The sequence below is a fragment of the Larus michahellis genome, chromosome 2 (assembly GCF_964199755.1).
Source record: "Larus michahellis chromosome 2, bLarMic1.1, whole genome shotgun sequence".
NCBI lineage: Eukaryota > Metazoa > Chordata > Aves > Charadriiformes > Laridae > Larus > Larus michahellis.
This window is the reverse complement of record NC_133897.1, coordinates 94,457,351-94,474,126: the sequence shown is the minus strand read 5'-3', so window position 1 is coordinate 94,474,126 and position 16,776 is coordinate 94,457,351. Positions and strand designations below refer to the sequence as shown.

Here is a 16,776-nt window from a genome sequence, read left to right as displayed (position 1 = left end):
AAAAGATACAATCAAGGTACAAAAAGGCGGTGAGCTGGCATGGTATTCCTGAAATTAGGCCTTATTCTCTGATAGATATGGGTTTACACATTTTTCTGCGACGGTTTTGGAAACAACTTCTTCACAGCACCTTAGGAAAAGAATTGCAATGCGTGTTGGTAATTTGCTTCCAGCTGTGGACAACGATCCCACAAGACCAGCTTTGTAAAGGAGAAAGCAGTATTTGCCTTCCACGCTGGACAGACTTGTTGCTTAGCTGGTGCAGTTTGAATGATTCTCTCATCAAAAATGCTCTCGCTGAGTTTGCAGATACATTGGTTTAAAGTGCACTCGGATGAGAGCAAGTATTTTTTATTAATTTTGGAAAACTTTCCACTGCAAAACCAATATGAAATTCAGTTGGTTCATTCTTTTTACCGCCTTCAAGTGGAGCGTTTTCTTTGCCAGACTTGTATCACAATCTGAATGCTGCAGTGAGCGTAAATCTTTTAGTCAGATTGCTCAGACGAGCGGTCTCATTGATTTGTGTGTATGTGTATGTGTATGCTTCAGGGTACAGTAGGATTGCAATCTTACAGCACCAGTTGCCTCTGCTGGAGATTTTGACTGATTGGTGCCACGTTTCTCTGAATCCAGCAGGGGGAAAACTCAGTTTAGCAGGAGTCTTGCAGTGTGGGTGCTGGGCCTGAGCATCATCGGTTCGCGTTGGCTTCTGGGGATGTTCAGGGCCTGTCAAAGCTCATCTCAGTGGCAAATGTTGGAAGAGATTGTATTTCAGTCACAGAGCACTGTGTCTCCTCCTCTGTATTTAAACAACCAATAAAGATTTCTGGCTTAGCTTCCAATTTAGGAAACCACTTCGGCACATGTGTAGCTTTGCCGCCTTGAATTTACCCCTATTTAGGAAAAAGCATGTGTATCTGAAAAAAGTTTTGGAAGGCTTCCTTGCAGATGTGTTTTGCTGTTTTCATTGATCCCACATAGATGAACTCAGCTTTGTAAGTACAAGACAGTTTAGGTGCAAGTAGAAGAATTGGGTTCCAGGACTGTTACAAAAGAGATAAAGAAAAGAAAGATGAATGCAAAATAAATAAATATAAAATAAAGTAAAATAAAACATGTAATGCTTCAACATGTGCTTTCAGTTGCTCCTGCAAGAGAAAAATCAAACAATAAAATAGCAAAAAAGGAATCTATGCTATTAGACGTCATTTAAATCAAAGTCAGGAAACATCCCTGAGTTTTTATTCGGATTATTATCTCAAAGGGCAGCAGAAAAATGGCATTTTTCAAGTAGTGTTTGGAAAACTACCAAAAAAATATGTCATCTGTTACTGTATCTGTGATATTAAGGATTTGATCTTGAAAAGGGCAAATCAGCTTCACTTGACCAGAGTTAGGGTAGGTGTGACTAGAATGGAAAATTGTTTTTTCAATAGGCTGATCACAAGGGCAAAACTTAGATACAGTGTCACAGACAGCAGTGTCTTAAATTCAGGTGAGGAACAGGTGGCTGGAAACAATGAATTGCCCAGTGTGAAATCCTAGCTTCAATGATTTAGATAGAAGAGCTCTGCTGGTCAAGATTTTTCTTCCTAAGAAACAGAAGGTCTGTTGTGTAACAGGTTGCCATGCGTATTTTTTTAATTTTCATTATTTTCTGTTAGGATTTTTCTTAGTTTCATCTTCTTTTTCTTTTAATAAGCCAAGACAACACTTGGCACTCGTTCTGATTTCAGACTTGGTTTAGATCATTGTACAACTTCATCAAAAGCCATGGAGTTATTTTCTGGCAAAATCAGCCCCCTTGATATGTTTCATTAGAAACAGCTCTCGAGGGATTAGTTTGTCTTTCCTCCTCCCCTCCCTCCCCTCGGGATGCAGAGTGATTGTCTAAAGTACTTAACTGTATTTATTTTACATTGCCGTGCAATTTTTATTTAATTGGCGTGCAGATATATTGGCACAGTGTGTGCACAGGATGGCTAGTGGTCTGCTTTAAAATTGTATGGACACGCAAAACCTTTGTCTTGGCATACACTGCTTTTCTGCAGCCTGGCTGAAGTGCGTACTTCGCAGTGTAGCCAGACCATTTCTTTGCGACAGGCTTTATTAATCCTAATCTTTTGATCGCCAGCACACTGAGTATGCTCAGGCACCACAGAGACCCTTCCTAGATGTGGATGTGTCAGTGTGGGCGTCTGTGTCTCTAAGGCTGCATATTTTTCATACATTGGGGAATGCGTTTCAGACTCCCGGTGGAACCAAAGGGGCTAAAATGATAGTGTGTTTCAGAGCAACAGTGCAAAGTGAGAAAAGAGGGAGACCCAACCTTTTTCTTCTCTTTCATTTAGCAGGAGAGATGAAGAAACGGCTTCAGCTAAGCATGAGAATGAGGATACAATCATTGCTGCACAACTCCAGCAGACTTTGTCTGGCCTGGATGAAGACTTGGAAGGTAGGGAAGTGTGTTACCTCTGAAGTAAAAAAGAGAGGCGTAGCCAGGAGATGCGGAGTCAAACTGTACTCTGAGACATCCGCACATTTCTTACTAAGATCGCTGGGAACAACTCTCAAGTCTGAGGCAGAATGTGGTCCACCCAAAGTGGCTGCTCTCCCTTTTACTTCTGGGGCAGCTGCTCTTTATAGACTTGCACTGAATATTTTTCAAGCTGCTTATCAGATTGTTCTTGTATTTCAGTGTCTGCTACCAAAAAGAGATGAACAGCAGTTTATGGACACATTTTATGGGCCAAATTTGATAATAATTTCATTGACTTCAGTGAAGCTAAATCAGTTGGGAATTTATCTCTGTTTAATCAACAATGCCTCTGTTTTGTATTTTATCATAATGAGGTGGAGAAGGAGGGGACATTTTTGTACCCAATGCCTCCTCTGCATTAGCAGACGTATTTTAAAGTTAAAAAAACATGAAAAGAAACAGTGGGAAGAGATGAAGTGTCACATTGTGCTCCTCGTTTTCCTACTGTGAATAAAAATATTTCTCTATTAATGTTTTGTCACCAAACGATGTTGAATACTTTTTAAAAACTTCCCATCTTTATTTCAGTACTTCTGCAGTAGACTTGATTCTGATTTAATTCCTGTGAGTTCTCTAACACTGCAATTTCTTAGCTTCTGTGTTGTAACCCTTGATTTATACCAGCAAATTTGAGAGGAGAGTTAAGCTTCTTGCACAATGAGGCTTCTGGAGTCACTAGTAATGAAGGGTGAGAAGAATGGAGAAAAAATGCAAGTACTGTTTCTTTGTTTGCTTGCTCAAGGAAATCCTTCAGCTGGGCTGTTATTACTAACCAGGTCTGGGAAACATAATTTGGAGTTGTTCGCTGTTTCTCAGAAATGTTTCTCCTTTGGAGTCATGTGGTGAAATGTTTATCACTGAGAGAAGTTAGTCAAAGATAAGGTATGAACAATAGATTAAATTCTGCTTTCAGCTGCATTTGTATGTTTCCCACTGGCTGAAGCAGGAGGACTGCAGGAATATTTGGCTGATCCTAATCAGCAACCAGACAATAAAAAGGACCCAGATCTCTCCTTTTTTGTAATACAGGCATAAATATATTCCTGTTTGTTTTAGTGTAACTAAAATACCTGATCTGCTTAAGCTTGTACGGGCTGTTTGTGTAATTTAAAGTCATATTGCCTAAATACTGCCTATATATAATGTTGTACATGTGTTTTGCAGCAGCGGATGGTATAAGTAGCTCTGACTCCGAGTACATCAATGAAGTTTTGAGCCCACGCGTAAGAAAAGTTGAGGCTGCCCAAGATGTTACCATTTCTGTTCCAGTAACAGTCATAGATGATGCTCCAGAAGTTAGCACCTCTAACTCAGCTGGAAATCAAGAGGCGGAGACAAGGGTTTCACAAAGTATCTCAGCTGAGTCTGTTAATACAGGAAACTTCACAAATAAAAACAACAATGCAGGTTCCTTTGATAAGGCACACACAGATGGTGGAGCTGTATGTATATCCAAGGACCTAATGCATCACCAACCATCTGAAAATGAATTCAGTCACTTGCCTGTGGAACAGAGGAGAGATATGTTTGAATCTCTCACATCCTCCTTCGAAAAAAGAAATGAAAAGAACTTAAGACTGGACCCTCCTCCCAAACATGGTGTGAAGTCTGAGGAATGTAAATCTAAGCTGACTCCATCTCACTCCAAGGCCACAGCTGAAATCAGTACAGCAAAAGACAAGATAAATCAATTTAATGAATGTAGTAACAGGGAAAGATCTCTGAAAAAAAGTAAATCAGAATTAGAAATCAAATGGCCACCAGCAAAAAAAAATGAAGTAGAAGAAGTCCCATCAACACCCACATGGTGTCATCGTGCCCAGAATTCAGGAACAAACTACGAACCTAAAATAGGTTTGACAACCTTTAAAGTTGTCCCTCCCAAACCTGAAGTAAAACATTTTGATAGAGGAGTTTCGCTCCCCAGTGGTGCCATTAAGATAGATGAACTAGGCAACCTTATCGGCCCAAACACTGGTGTCAGTAAGCACATACCAGGTGCCTCTACTGATGAAAGTGAGGAAATTCAAATTGGGAAAGTGAAGGCATTCTGGAGGTCAAGTTCTATGGAAAAGCAAAGTGATGACTCTGCTGAGCATCTTCCCAAAAAGTCCACAGTCACCACAAACTCTAAGCCCTTTGCTATAAAACATGAACAAAAACCTGTCTGTCTTGCAGCTCCAAAACCTGTAGCACCACAAACTCTTACTACCCAGGTAGCTGAAAGACAGTCTGAGAATGAAAGGACCAAACCACCTCTTCCAGTTACACAGTCTCAGGTAACACCATTAGTGGCCCCAACCATTAATAAGGAGAAGCTGGAGCTTCCATTTGTAAAGCCACAGAGGCGAACTTCAAGTCAGTATGTTGCCTCTGCCATTGCAAGACACATCAACGTAACTACCTTTAAGTCTGACACTATGCAATATCTTGAGAAAGATGAAAATAAGCAAGGGGCAGGAGAGGTTAAAACCGAAGCAGAAGTTTCACCAAAAAGATGTATTATTGTGGCCAAATACAGCCCTGTGGAAACAGAATCAGCAGAAACAAGAGAAACGCTTTCAAATATTTTTACTTGCAATCAAAAAGCATCCCACAGGTTTACATCTGGTGATAATTCTGGCGTGGAAAACAAAGTAGTTAACATCAGGGCACCAAATCAAGCAACTCCTCTGAGTTTCTATAAAAAGAATGCCAGTGTCCCACTTAGTAAATCCTCTTCAAAGGATAACAACAGTGCAGAAGATGATCATGGTTTAAACAGCAAACAAAGTATAGCAGAGAAAAAGGCGCATCTTCTGTTTGACCAGAAAAGTGAGACTTTGACCCATACTAATTCAGCCTCATCTCTCAAGTCCCCTGATCTCCAAGGAGTCCCATCCTCTTTCAGCTCGCCTTTGCGAGTCACTAAATGGCCTCCTGCTAATGGTGTACAAGTTAGTTCACTTAAAGCTTCACCGGAGCTAAATGGTGCAGCAGCAAATGCAGAGTCAGAACAGGAAGAGAAACCTGATGATTCAGATAATATTAGTGCTATCAGCGAACTGGATGTTAATGTGCAGACCAATATCTTTGGACCAAAGAAGAAGTTCAAACCTGTCGTCCAAAAACCAATTCCAAAAGACACATCACTGCACAGTGCCCTAATGGAAGCCATTCAAACAGGAGGGGGAAAGGAGAAACTCAGAAAGGTAAAGTGGAGACTTTTTTTAGCCTGTTCAGATGGCAGAGCCCTGTATTCACCCGGTCAGACACCAGAGGTTTTATAACTGGTACAGTTGCTGGTGAGCTGGAGCACACAAGGCATTTGAAAAATTCATAATGGCAAAATACAGACCAAGCCACTGCTTATTTTGCACATCCTGCAGAATTATTACACAACACCATTGCTGCTGCACTAGCCAGAAGAGGCAGAGAGTGCAGAGATACACCATAAAGGACAGATAATTGAGGTTAGCCTAAGAGCAGAACCCAGATTTCAGTGTGTTACGTAAAAACAGGAACACACGGCATGAAGAAAACTTGTAAATACGTACAATGAAAGAAAACTGCATTTTGTATTACTAGGTGATATTAGCTTGCCGCTGACTTCATGCTCGGGGGATATGAGACTGCATCTGTAAGTACAACACATACACATACACATACCCTCACCGCTCAGTGGGAGTAAGGGTTGTAGAAGCAGGTCCAAAAGAAGACAGACTGATTCATCTCCATAGCTTGCATTCTGGTACAAGTGCCAAAAATATTTTTAATAGTGTTTCCAAACTATCTCTAAGTAAATACCTAATAACAATGTGAGGTTTATTCTTTTCATATTCTAGGTTTCAAACAGTGCACTAAACGGCAATCACAGGAAACCCTCATACGTTGAGCCAGAGAACGAGCGCTCAGCCCTACTAGCAGCAATTAGAGGCCACAGTGGCACCTCAAAGCTGAAAAAGGTAAGAAATCAAGATGGTAAGTGATCTTTTAAGCACAGTCTGTTCCTACTGGGTGTTTTGAATAAACCCAGATATGACACAAATTAAACGTTATGCTGCAAAGAGAAAAGTTGAGGGGGAAATAATATGACACAGATCTGACTTAGACTTATACAGATAGCATAGCGGGTCTGATCCTGTCCTCTGCTATAAAACTTAATGCTCTTTCAAATGGTGTGCTTTTAGCTGAGGAAAAAGCACATAGAAATCCAAACAAACTACAGGGAGTGTACATAGAAGACATCAAACGTTCATCATTTTCACGGGGGGGGGGAGTTGGGAAGGGGAAGGAATATGCAGTTAGATTAATATATCTGCATTACCTACCATATACATCCAGTCCCAGTTACCTGAAAACACACTAAGTGCTTCTTCATGCATGCTGTTTGTCCGTTAACATGAGCTGGTGCATGGAAGTTGTATACAAGCAATTGATGTTGATGAAACATCAGCTTTCACCACAGCAGGATGATTCCTTCTGTCTGAAAGATTTCTCTAATCACTAAAGCATCTCTTATTTCTAATAGCCAAAACCTGCATTGTTCTAGCCTTAGTTTTCACTCAGTTCACTAATCCAGCCAAGGATGTGTATTTGGCAAGGAGGTTCCCTTTCCCTCGTGCAATGACTCAGGCCATTAGCACATATCCAGATAGCTGGCATTAGATAGAAAGAATCTCTTGCCTGTGTTAAGCAATTACTTTGTCCCTCAAATATCTTACTGCCCCTGCTTGCAGGTAGGGTAGAGCTTCCTCTGAGCCTGACAGCAGGACATGCAAGGCAGCAGCCATCTTCACACATACTTAACTACATTCTGCATTCATCGGGAATAAATGTAAACTTGTGTAAAAGAGGCTCTGACAATGAAGTGGCGGCGTATTATCACAGAGACTTTTTGGAATACTTTCCTTCAGCAGAGAAGATTTTGCCATCATTTTAAAGGAAGTTGCCTAGAAACCGTACGCTTCTTTTTCACACTATGTCACCTGTGCTAGTTAAAGCACCATCTTTGTATGTGTACAGGGTGAGATATAGATGTGCTATGATGAAAAGGCTGTCCCTTTCATGTTATCTCAAATGTTCATGTTTTATCTGACATGACATTATTCCCATATAGTGTGTGTGTGTGTGCAGTGAAGGAATAGAATATAGGAGTTCTCTGACTGTGGATTATTTGATGGGGGATTAATCCTTTCATTTTTCACTGGAGAAGTTTTGCGCCTCAGTTTCTCTCAGAAAGGAATGCTAATGCCTCTGCTTGAAAACCTCCCAATTGGCACATGATACTGATTTCCTAATAATTGCCAAATCATTGTAATTACTAACAATTTGCCATGATTATTACTAGTAATGTTGTTAACAGCAAAAGTATTTGTTGAGACATTTGACGTAAAAGCTGGCTTAGGCTGAAAGATTGCCTCTTTCCCCTGCCTTCCTTTAAAGTAGGATGAGTTTCCAAGCTGGTAATTCATGCAGAAATTATAGTTTCAGAAATTCCACATAAACATGTTTGGAAGAGCAGTCAATTGATTTTGTTCTCAGTGCTTTCCCGTAGTTCTCTCTGGTCCTATTTTATTTTGTTTAGGTTTCTTTTAGTATGGCTGGAAACTTTAGGTTTAACCGCATTTTTTTTAATAAAGCCATGTCTCTAGAAGAGCCTCCCTGCCACCTGAGATTGTTTCTGTGCAGCCCAGGCTGCAGAGTAACAAGATTCTTGGGTGGCTACAGCAGCCTTAATATATCTTCCTGATTCTAAAACCCTTGTGGTCGTTTCCAAATGAATACCAAGTCCAACTCTCTTTTACTTTACATGCCAAGAAGAGTTACAGGATGCTGGAGCTCACAGTAAATAAAGAATAAGTTTCTGAGACAAAGTCAATGCCAAATCCTTGATGCTGGTAATCAGCCCAGCTGAGTGATGTGAGTGAGTAGCAACAGATGTTCAACCCCATGAGCAAACAAAAGTTGTACGTGTTTTATATCATTCAAGCAAAGTGAAATTGGGGTACTGGAAGTGCATCAAATGTCAAATAATTACAGTGTAGTCATGCTTGATATTAATTACCTGCTTTCAACTGCATCACAAACAGATCTCCTCATTGGCCTCCGAAGAGCTGCAGAGTTTTAGGAATGCAGAACTGGCCTTGCAGAAGGCAGAAGACCCTCAGGAAGAGCAGCTTTGTATACCACCTGCCCCTGCCCAGCCGCCACCACCACCACCTCCCACTCAGCTGTCAGCAGCAGCTCCTAAATCCTCTGCCACGGCTACAGGTAACCCTGGGGACGCAAGGCAAGCCCTAATGGAGGCCATTCGCTCTGGTGCTGGAGCAGCAAAGTTAAAAAAGGTAAATGTACTTTTTTATTTTATTGTGGATGAAACAACTTAGGCTTGCTGTGCTTTGAGGCCCATTTATAAGCTGTTCTAACCATACATTTCTTTCTTCCATCAGAAGAAGGTGCCTGCACTGTTTTCTCTAATTGAATCAAAGATCAGGAGTGTATTTCAAACCTTTGAACAGCTATTAAAACATACTATTAAGACGAAGATACGCCTGTGCATGTATGCAGCCATATGAATAGTCAATACTTCTTTTTTTTTAAAAAAGAACATCAAGAGCATGAATGTCATTTCAGAAAGCATTTTCATGCCCTTTTCATTCCTGTGAATCTGAGATAATGCTGGATGTCCTTTAGATACGGTGAACGTAAAAAAGATCAGATATGAGACCCTGAAGCAAATTTAGAGATAAGTATTCTCTCCTAGTTTCAGTAGTGTGTCCTAGACCTTGATTCCCAACACCAGCACCTTGATTGCACATGCTGAGAGCTGTCAGTAAAACTGTGGGGTCGTTTTAATGTCTGTCTGAACTTTATTAATTGGATGATGTGTATTTCACTTCTGTGGTCAGCTGTGAATCAGTCAACTCCTAGATGGTGAAATGCTTAATTGCCCAGGTGTGATCTTTGGAGTAAGTTCACTTGTCTCTTCGATCAAAATTTGTTCTTCCTAACCTTGAGTTAGGAAGAACCTTCATTTCTTGGTAAAGAGAAGCCAATCAATTTCCTGAGTGGAGTCATCCCAGTACTACACTGCAGTATCCAAGAATAGACTTTGATCCAAGGACTTTAGGGAACGTACAAAAGCAGATGTGGTTTTCCCAACACATGATTTAGCTGATGCCAGCCATAGTAAATAGGCTGTAGCCTTGCTTACTTATCCTCTTTAAAGTAATTAAAAAAATTACAATCAAATTTTAACATTAAAAAGTAGCCAAAAAAAATCTTGTTTCTGATAAAACAGAAATTCCACAGAATCGTACAAGTGGCACAAACAAATGAGTATTTCAGGGAACTTTACATCAGCATGCAAACAGAAATCCGTTATTTTGCATGTGAAAAATTATATCTGTCTTATGCATACTATTATGAGGAGTGGCTGAGGTCACTTGGTTTGTTCGGCTTAGAGAGGGTGTGGGGTGACCTCATCACAGTCTACAACTTCCTCAAGGAGGACAGTGGAGGAGATGCCGATCTCCTCTCTCTGGTGAGCAGAGATAGGACGTGAGGAAATGGAATGAAGCAGCATCGGGGGAAGTTCAGGTTGGACATTAGGGAAAGGTTCTTCACTGAGAGGGTGATTGCTCATTGGAACAGGCTCCCCAGGGAAGTGGTCACGACACCGAGCCTGTCAGTTCAGGGAGCATCTGGATGACGCTCTTAGTCATATGGTTTAGTTTTAGGTAGTCCCGCGAGGAGCAGGGAGTTGGGTCTCTTCCAACTTGAGATATTCGATGATTCTAAGACTGCAGATTATGAAGAAATAATGCTCCAGATCAGGCCTTTATTTCCCCACTTCACCAATTTACAGAAAAAAATGGGATTTGGACATTCAAGAATACTCCATGCTGTTGTTTTCTAGATCTTTCCAAATTCGTTGTTCTTCCAACTAGATTATTCTTGGAGAAGACTCTGAGGGGACCCATAGCTCTACTTATTAAAGACGTCTTTATCATTGGGGATTTATTTCAAAACAGTTGGATGGCCAGTGCAGGCCTTGGAAGCAAGCTGGATATATGTATTCTGCTAAACACTGTGCCTGTCTTCTGTCCTTTCCAAGACAGAGTAATTTTGGGGAGTTTTGACATTGAAATGACAGAAGAGTACATCACTTACTATATAAGTCTTTAATGAAGATAAAAGAGAGCAGTGTTTTGTCCAAGACAGAGTATGATTTTCTTGTTACTGTGCTGTCCTTTCAGATATTGGATGTGCAAGCTGAGTCTTGTATATGCCAAAGACATCGTATCACACCAACATCTGAGATCTCATGCCCCTGATAACAGATAAAAGTAAAATGTTGTCAGATTTCTCAAAGACTTTCTATCCAGTGCGTATTAATATCTCCTCTAGTTTGCTGTGTTAAATGACAGATGAATTCTGGTCCTTCTCTGCAGCTGGACCACTTGTGACAGCAAAAGTTGAATCTATAGAGGAGAATACATGATAGCTGCCTATCAGGGTTTTCTTCCCTTACAGCTGAAGAACATGTCTCCAAGGAACACCGAGTTTTTTGTAGCCAATGAGTAGCAGGTGATTTTGTGCCAGGGCTGAAGCAAACCTTTTTCTTTATTTTGCCTCCTCTGTCAAAGATCTGTCATGTCGTGATTTGGAGATGTGAGCACAGAGCCATTTTTGGCTTTGCTTTCTAGATGTTGGTTGCAGCAATGACACAGCAGAGTACTTCTGTTCAGTATTTGCATCTGTTTTTTTTCCATTGTCTTCTCAAAGTTTTCTGGGACAAGGGCTTCTGATGGTGAAGTCACTGATTTAGCTAATATTGTGTGGAACTGGGAAGAATCTGCATTGCTTAGTTATGTAGGGCTCCGTTTGTGCTTATTTATGAGGGGTTATTTACAGTGGAAGTAGATCAAACAGGGCTGTCAGGGGAACGAAACGTAAAAAGCAACCAATTGCCTAGATAAGGAACATCCCAACAAACATTTGAGCTCTATTAATATCTGTGAAAAGGCAACTCCTCAACTCCACCCCTGATTACACAGCTGTTTGCTAAAGTCATGAACTTTAAGGTTAAAAGATCCACTGTGCAGGAAGGGAGGAGAGAAATCGCTGCAGGCAGACCTTGCCTTGCTGAGAGTCAGGGTCTGCACCACACAGGCTGTAATTGGGTCAGCCAAAACAAACCGGAGCGAAAATAGGTACTTGAGGGAAATGCCAAGTATAGGTAAGACAGTATGCGTATAGGTCTCCTGGCTGTTCTTTAATCCATTTCTTGGAGTACTGTGCCTGCTTTGGCAAATAAATCATGCTTTGTTTTGAAGAAACAGCTTCTGTTTCATTGCACACTGTTGCTGTCCACAGACTCCTGAAGGAAAATTTTTGTGGGTGCCAAGCCCAGTTGGGCCTGCTCAGTAAAGCGGTTCATCCCCAGTGCAGTTCAGTTCAGAGACCTGCCAGAAAGTGGTTAGACTACAGATCCTACCCAAAGGGATCGGAGACACAGATGTGTTACTGGAAAGGGATGAACATACCAAACTGCAAAAGACCTGACGATATGCAAGAAGTAACCTTTTTTCTTTGGTTTTCAAAATGGTCTGTCCAGGAGCCTGGCAGGTGTTTAGCACGTCCACAGTATGACAGCAAGCCTGGGAGATGGCATCAAGTGAAGCCACCAACCAGGACGGCTGACCTAGTGCCTTTGGTGGTGGTGAATTGACTTGAGAAAGGAATGTGCCTCGCTAGCGAGGAGCCTGCTTCCCAGCCGTGCGGTCTGCCTCCTGTACAAAGGAGAATCAGTTGGTCTAGAAAATAAACAGCTGATCTGAGACCAACTTTTGGCTAATTGTGGTGAGCAAAACTCAGGTCATAGAGCTGTACCATTTGAGCTTCTGGTGTTAAAACTGAACGAGTGTTTTCCTTAAATTGTATCAAGCAACTTGTGTCGCAATTTCACATACTTAAGATCTTTAGGTTTACTTTTTAAACTTTTAATTTCTGTCTCAGAAAATGCAAAATAACCTAGCTAGATTTCACAGATTCTTTATATTATTGCATGTGTATTTTTGTGTCTGTGTAACTTGCCTTGGGATTTACCATGATTATCTGTGGAAAAAACCATAACTACACATGCAAATAACCCGTTAGATGTCTAGTTGTAGGTATAGTTGCAGCACAAGCCCATGCAGGATTGAAAAATCTTACCCAACAAACAGGAGCTATAAAAGTTGCCTTTGCGTATATGCCATCTGCTCATCTTAGGTGGAGTTGTACCCAGGGATTTGGTAGAAATATTGCAGGGGAATGTACCCGCACAAGGTGGGGAAGGCAAGTTGTGTATCTGAAGAACAGGCTTTTGCTCATGGTAAAATTATTTTTTTAGCCCACTTTAATGGTACATGCAAGAGAGATTCTACAGTCATGTGTTTTCCAATAAAGATTGGAGCTGTATCTAAAGTAGGCTTTTCTATTTACTTGCTGTGATTTAAAAAATTAATTTGGCTCTATCACAGTATCCACAAGCGTTCATGCCAGTGTTCAGCATCGGCATTTAGTCGCATGAACTCTTGATACGTGCAGTGTATCATTCTGTTGGCAATCAAAGGAGCCAGGTAAGGCAATTACTGCACCCATTACAACGAGTCGTATGCCGGGATAATTTGAAGTTGGTTGCCAACAAGTAATGCATCGATCTGAATTATGGCCCGTTGAGTGTCTTCTGGGAAGCATGGCCTAGTCCATACCTTTATGTCAAGCAGTGGACTATTTTTCTCACATAATCAACGATATAAAATTGTGAATGAAGAAATACCGTTTCTTGTCATCAGTGTCTGCCATCATCAGCAATGACAGAGATTACAGACTCAAAGCCACAGTTGATGTTGGCATTGGTATGCTGGAAATGGGGCAGGAGGCCCCCCTAAAAGGTTGGCTGAGCTTGATATATATAACAGGTAGTCAAATGAGCCTATAAAGTGATTCTAGTTCCCATGCACAGTGAGAGGCAGTCGTTTGCATGCTGTTACTCTATTTGAATTGAAAGACAAAATTTAATTTGAACTCTTCACCTTGCTAATAATTTGTACCGTGACCTATTTTTTTCCCCAATAATAAAGGCTCTGGCATGGATACTAAGGCCAAAAAGGAAGGTTTAGATTTGATCAAATACATTATTCCTGTTTAGCTTTTGTGGTGACCTTAACGTATATCTCTCTGATAGAATCAAAGCTCGGTAACTTTGATTTTGGAAGAGCACCCTAGCATACGTATTTAAAATGAAGCATGTGCTTGGATGACTTGAGGACTAGGAAGGAGGATAAGCATTTGTTTAAGTGTTTTCCTGAATCGAAGCCTTTGGGAGTTTCCTTCATTCAATCAGGAAGCAAAGTACTCATCAATTGATTTTTATGACCAGTGACAGCTAACTGGTACTGAACAGATTTTGACTGTCAGATACTGCGTACTTGCAGCCTGGGTTTCTGTTCATTCCACAGAATGAAGGAAGACCACAGAAAAAGATCTCACCTATTTTCCAGTAATCATGTAGTTGTAACTTTAATAGCTAAGGATGTATGAGGTGTGGGGTTTTTTAGAGAAGGGTAACACCTTTCTTTAGACCAACTGATACAGCTAGAAAAAAAGCAGATAAGCTTTAAGTAGTCTCCAGGAGCTGATGAAGAGACCAAACTTGAAAACAGCCCCACAGGAGAATGTTTGGTTAACAATGTCAACAGTTGGAGGTTTAAAAATATCTTGAATGATCATGTGCTTTTCTTTGTTATAGGTCCCTCTGCTCGTTTGAATCATGTATAAAGAACAGGTAATTGGAAAATCTAACCCCGAATGCACCCATAATCATCATTCAAGGTCTGAAGTGGCAAAAAAACATCAAGAAGTTTAGTTTATTCTCTTGTCTACAAGCCAAAATAAGTTGTAGTTAATTTTCTGTGTGTTCCTGCATAATGGTTCTAAGGGGAAAATATGTTGCTCTGCTGTAAAGCTTCTGTGCCAAGGAATTGTGTTTTGCCTCTGAATATTTAAGGTTGCCAATAAACTATTCTTGTTGGCAGGTTAATAGGAATATAAACACTGTGCAGTCCTGTGTTAATACTTAATTGTGTTTCTGGGCAAAATTAAAAGACTTTGCTAGCTATCTGAAAAGTAATACTCATTTCAAGTTGTTAAAAATATGTAATTATTTCAAACTATTTACTTGCTTCTTATTTGATTTGGAAAAGGGCTGCAAGCGATTAGGGTGAAAACCAGAATAAAGATCTATAAAAAATAATCACAAGAGAAAAGTTACGGTACGTTATGAAGGACCTAAATTGTCATATGCTGGAGTCATTGGTTTTCAAAATTAGATGAACTTTATCTCTCTGGTAGAGCTCTGAGAAAGCAGGCAATCAATAATGAGTGTGAGACAGTGTCTATTGAAAAGTTACTTATGGGATATGACGTATAGAATGCTAATGTGCAGAGATATACTGAACCCTGATGACATTCATGGCACTTTAAAAATACTGAGACACCTTAAAGGATCTCTATTTGCAACAGACTGTGAAGGTTATATATAAGATTCCGAGTACTGCATAGAGGTCCAAGATCTTGAATTCATTCCTGCGCTGCAAAATGAAGTGAAGCTGGTTTATGTCAGTAACCAGGACTTTGTCGTCTCTTGTTCAGGTCATGCACAAGTTGGCTCTCTGTTTCCAATTTGTACGGCTGTTGTATGTTGTCCCACAAGTATTTATAGCAGCATCTTTTTCAAATGTTAACTACTTTGGTAGTTGTTGTTGTACATACTTTGAAAATATTTCATTAAATTGATTAACTTAAAAAGGACAAATGGAAATGCTTTTTCACATTTCATATATTGTAATGAAACTGAAGAAGAGAAAGTTTGTACATTTACATTTTTATAATCACAGACCGGAATGGTGAAAGATTCTTTTTTTTTTTTTTTTTGGAGCTGAAATTTAAAATGTATAGCTATGTAATGTTGAAAGCACAAGAATATTTAGCCATCTGCGTTTAATGTGACTATATATTATATATTGTAATATATTGATGTCTGTTAGTGCCACAAATAAAAACAAAATCAAAACCTGACATGGCTTGAAAGACTATTTTTGCCAAACGTTTTCCATTTACAGAAAGAAATTAGAACTAGAATTAGATTTAAGCAAACCAGTATGCTGTGTTTGATATCTCAGGTCTAATATAGTGTCTCAAGCCAGGAAAGGACTCACAGCTAATAATCTAGGAACACAGTAAAAATCACCAACTAGAATCAGGATGTCAGAGGTATATACATTTTGATAATAACGCAGTACTGATAATGATCCGTTTCCTCATTAGGGAAGCTAATTTATTCAGTATTAAGGTGCTCTGTCACACCCTAGGATAAATAAGATCACCTTTGTGGACTGGTTAGCCTTCTTTTGCCTTAAAAATCTTCTCGGTATGCTTTAGATCAGAAATATGAACATGTTAAAAATGGTATCGCAGGAAAGGATTCAGGCACTCATGAGCTGGAATGCTGTAGATAGTCCCACCAGCAGTGAATGAAGTTTCCTTGGTCAGGTGCTGTAAGACATAATACAGTGCACGCAGGTCTCCTTGTTCTTGGTGCCACCTGAAGGCCCTGGGTCTATAGCCCCTCCTTACTAACACCTCTTTAATATAGTAAGTTGTATGGGTGCATAATTGGCAATGCAAGGGATCCAGAACTGGATTTTGAGATGAGATCCTCCAGGCTTTGCCATGCGAAGATTCTGGGTCTGGGTGCTGGCACTGCATAGAACTAAAGTTTAGAAAAGAATAATTCATGGATAAACTTCTGAGTATCAAATTCCCGTGGGTGAAAAAACTGTAAGATTAAGAACAGCTGCAAGATGAGATGTCACCTTCACGGTGACAGCAAAAAAAATTACGAAAAATCCTGCTGGCTCAATCACAGCTCAAGCTGAAAATGGAGGGGGAGTTCAGCTGTCTGCAGCAGGAAGCTAGGCTGGGTCTTCATTCCCTTCTCTTGTTGATGGGAGGCGTGTGCGCTGTTACACTGTCAGCCTGGTGCTGTTGAATTGCTGGTAGCAGCTTAATTTAACCCTAAAGGAATGAAACTTTTAATATAAACCCATTTATAATGAAGTCTAGTTATAGGTATGACCTTCCATGTAATAACTTTCTATTAATGCTTTTAGCAGTCTTCATTTGGGAAGTAAACATGCGTCAGT

General features: G+C 40.2%; 1 protein-coding gene across 11 annotated transcripts in view; it reads left to right on the top strand.

The window, feature by feature from the left end:
- COBL (cordon-bleu WH2 repeat protein) overlaps window positions 1-15,649 on the top strand; it is a 161,425-nt gene extending 145,776 nt beyond the window's left edge. For 7 of the 11 annotated variants that reach the window (XM_074576305.1, XM_074576300.1, XM_074576303.1 and 4 more), the window contains 5 exons: window positions 2,355-2,458; window positions 3,707-5,733; window positions 6,367-6,486; window positions 8,614-8,868; window positions 14,322-15,649. In XM_074576305.1, the coding sequence (XP_074432406.1) occupies window positions 2,355-2,458; window positions 3,707-5,733; window positions 6,367-6,486; window positions 8,614-8,868; window positions 14,322-14,339 (2,524 nt within the window). In that variant the 3' untranslated portion in view covers window positions 14,340-15,649. The remainder of the gene's footprint in view (window positions 1-2,354; window positions 2,459-3,706; window positions 5,734-6,366; window positions 6,487-8,613; window positions 8,869-14,321) is intronic. The other 4 variants (XM_074576301.1, XM_074576304.1, XM_074576298.1 and 1 more) reach the window with 1 other exon arrangement.
- The last annotated feature ends 1,127 nt before the right edge of the window (window positions 15,650-16,776 follow it).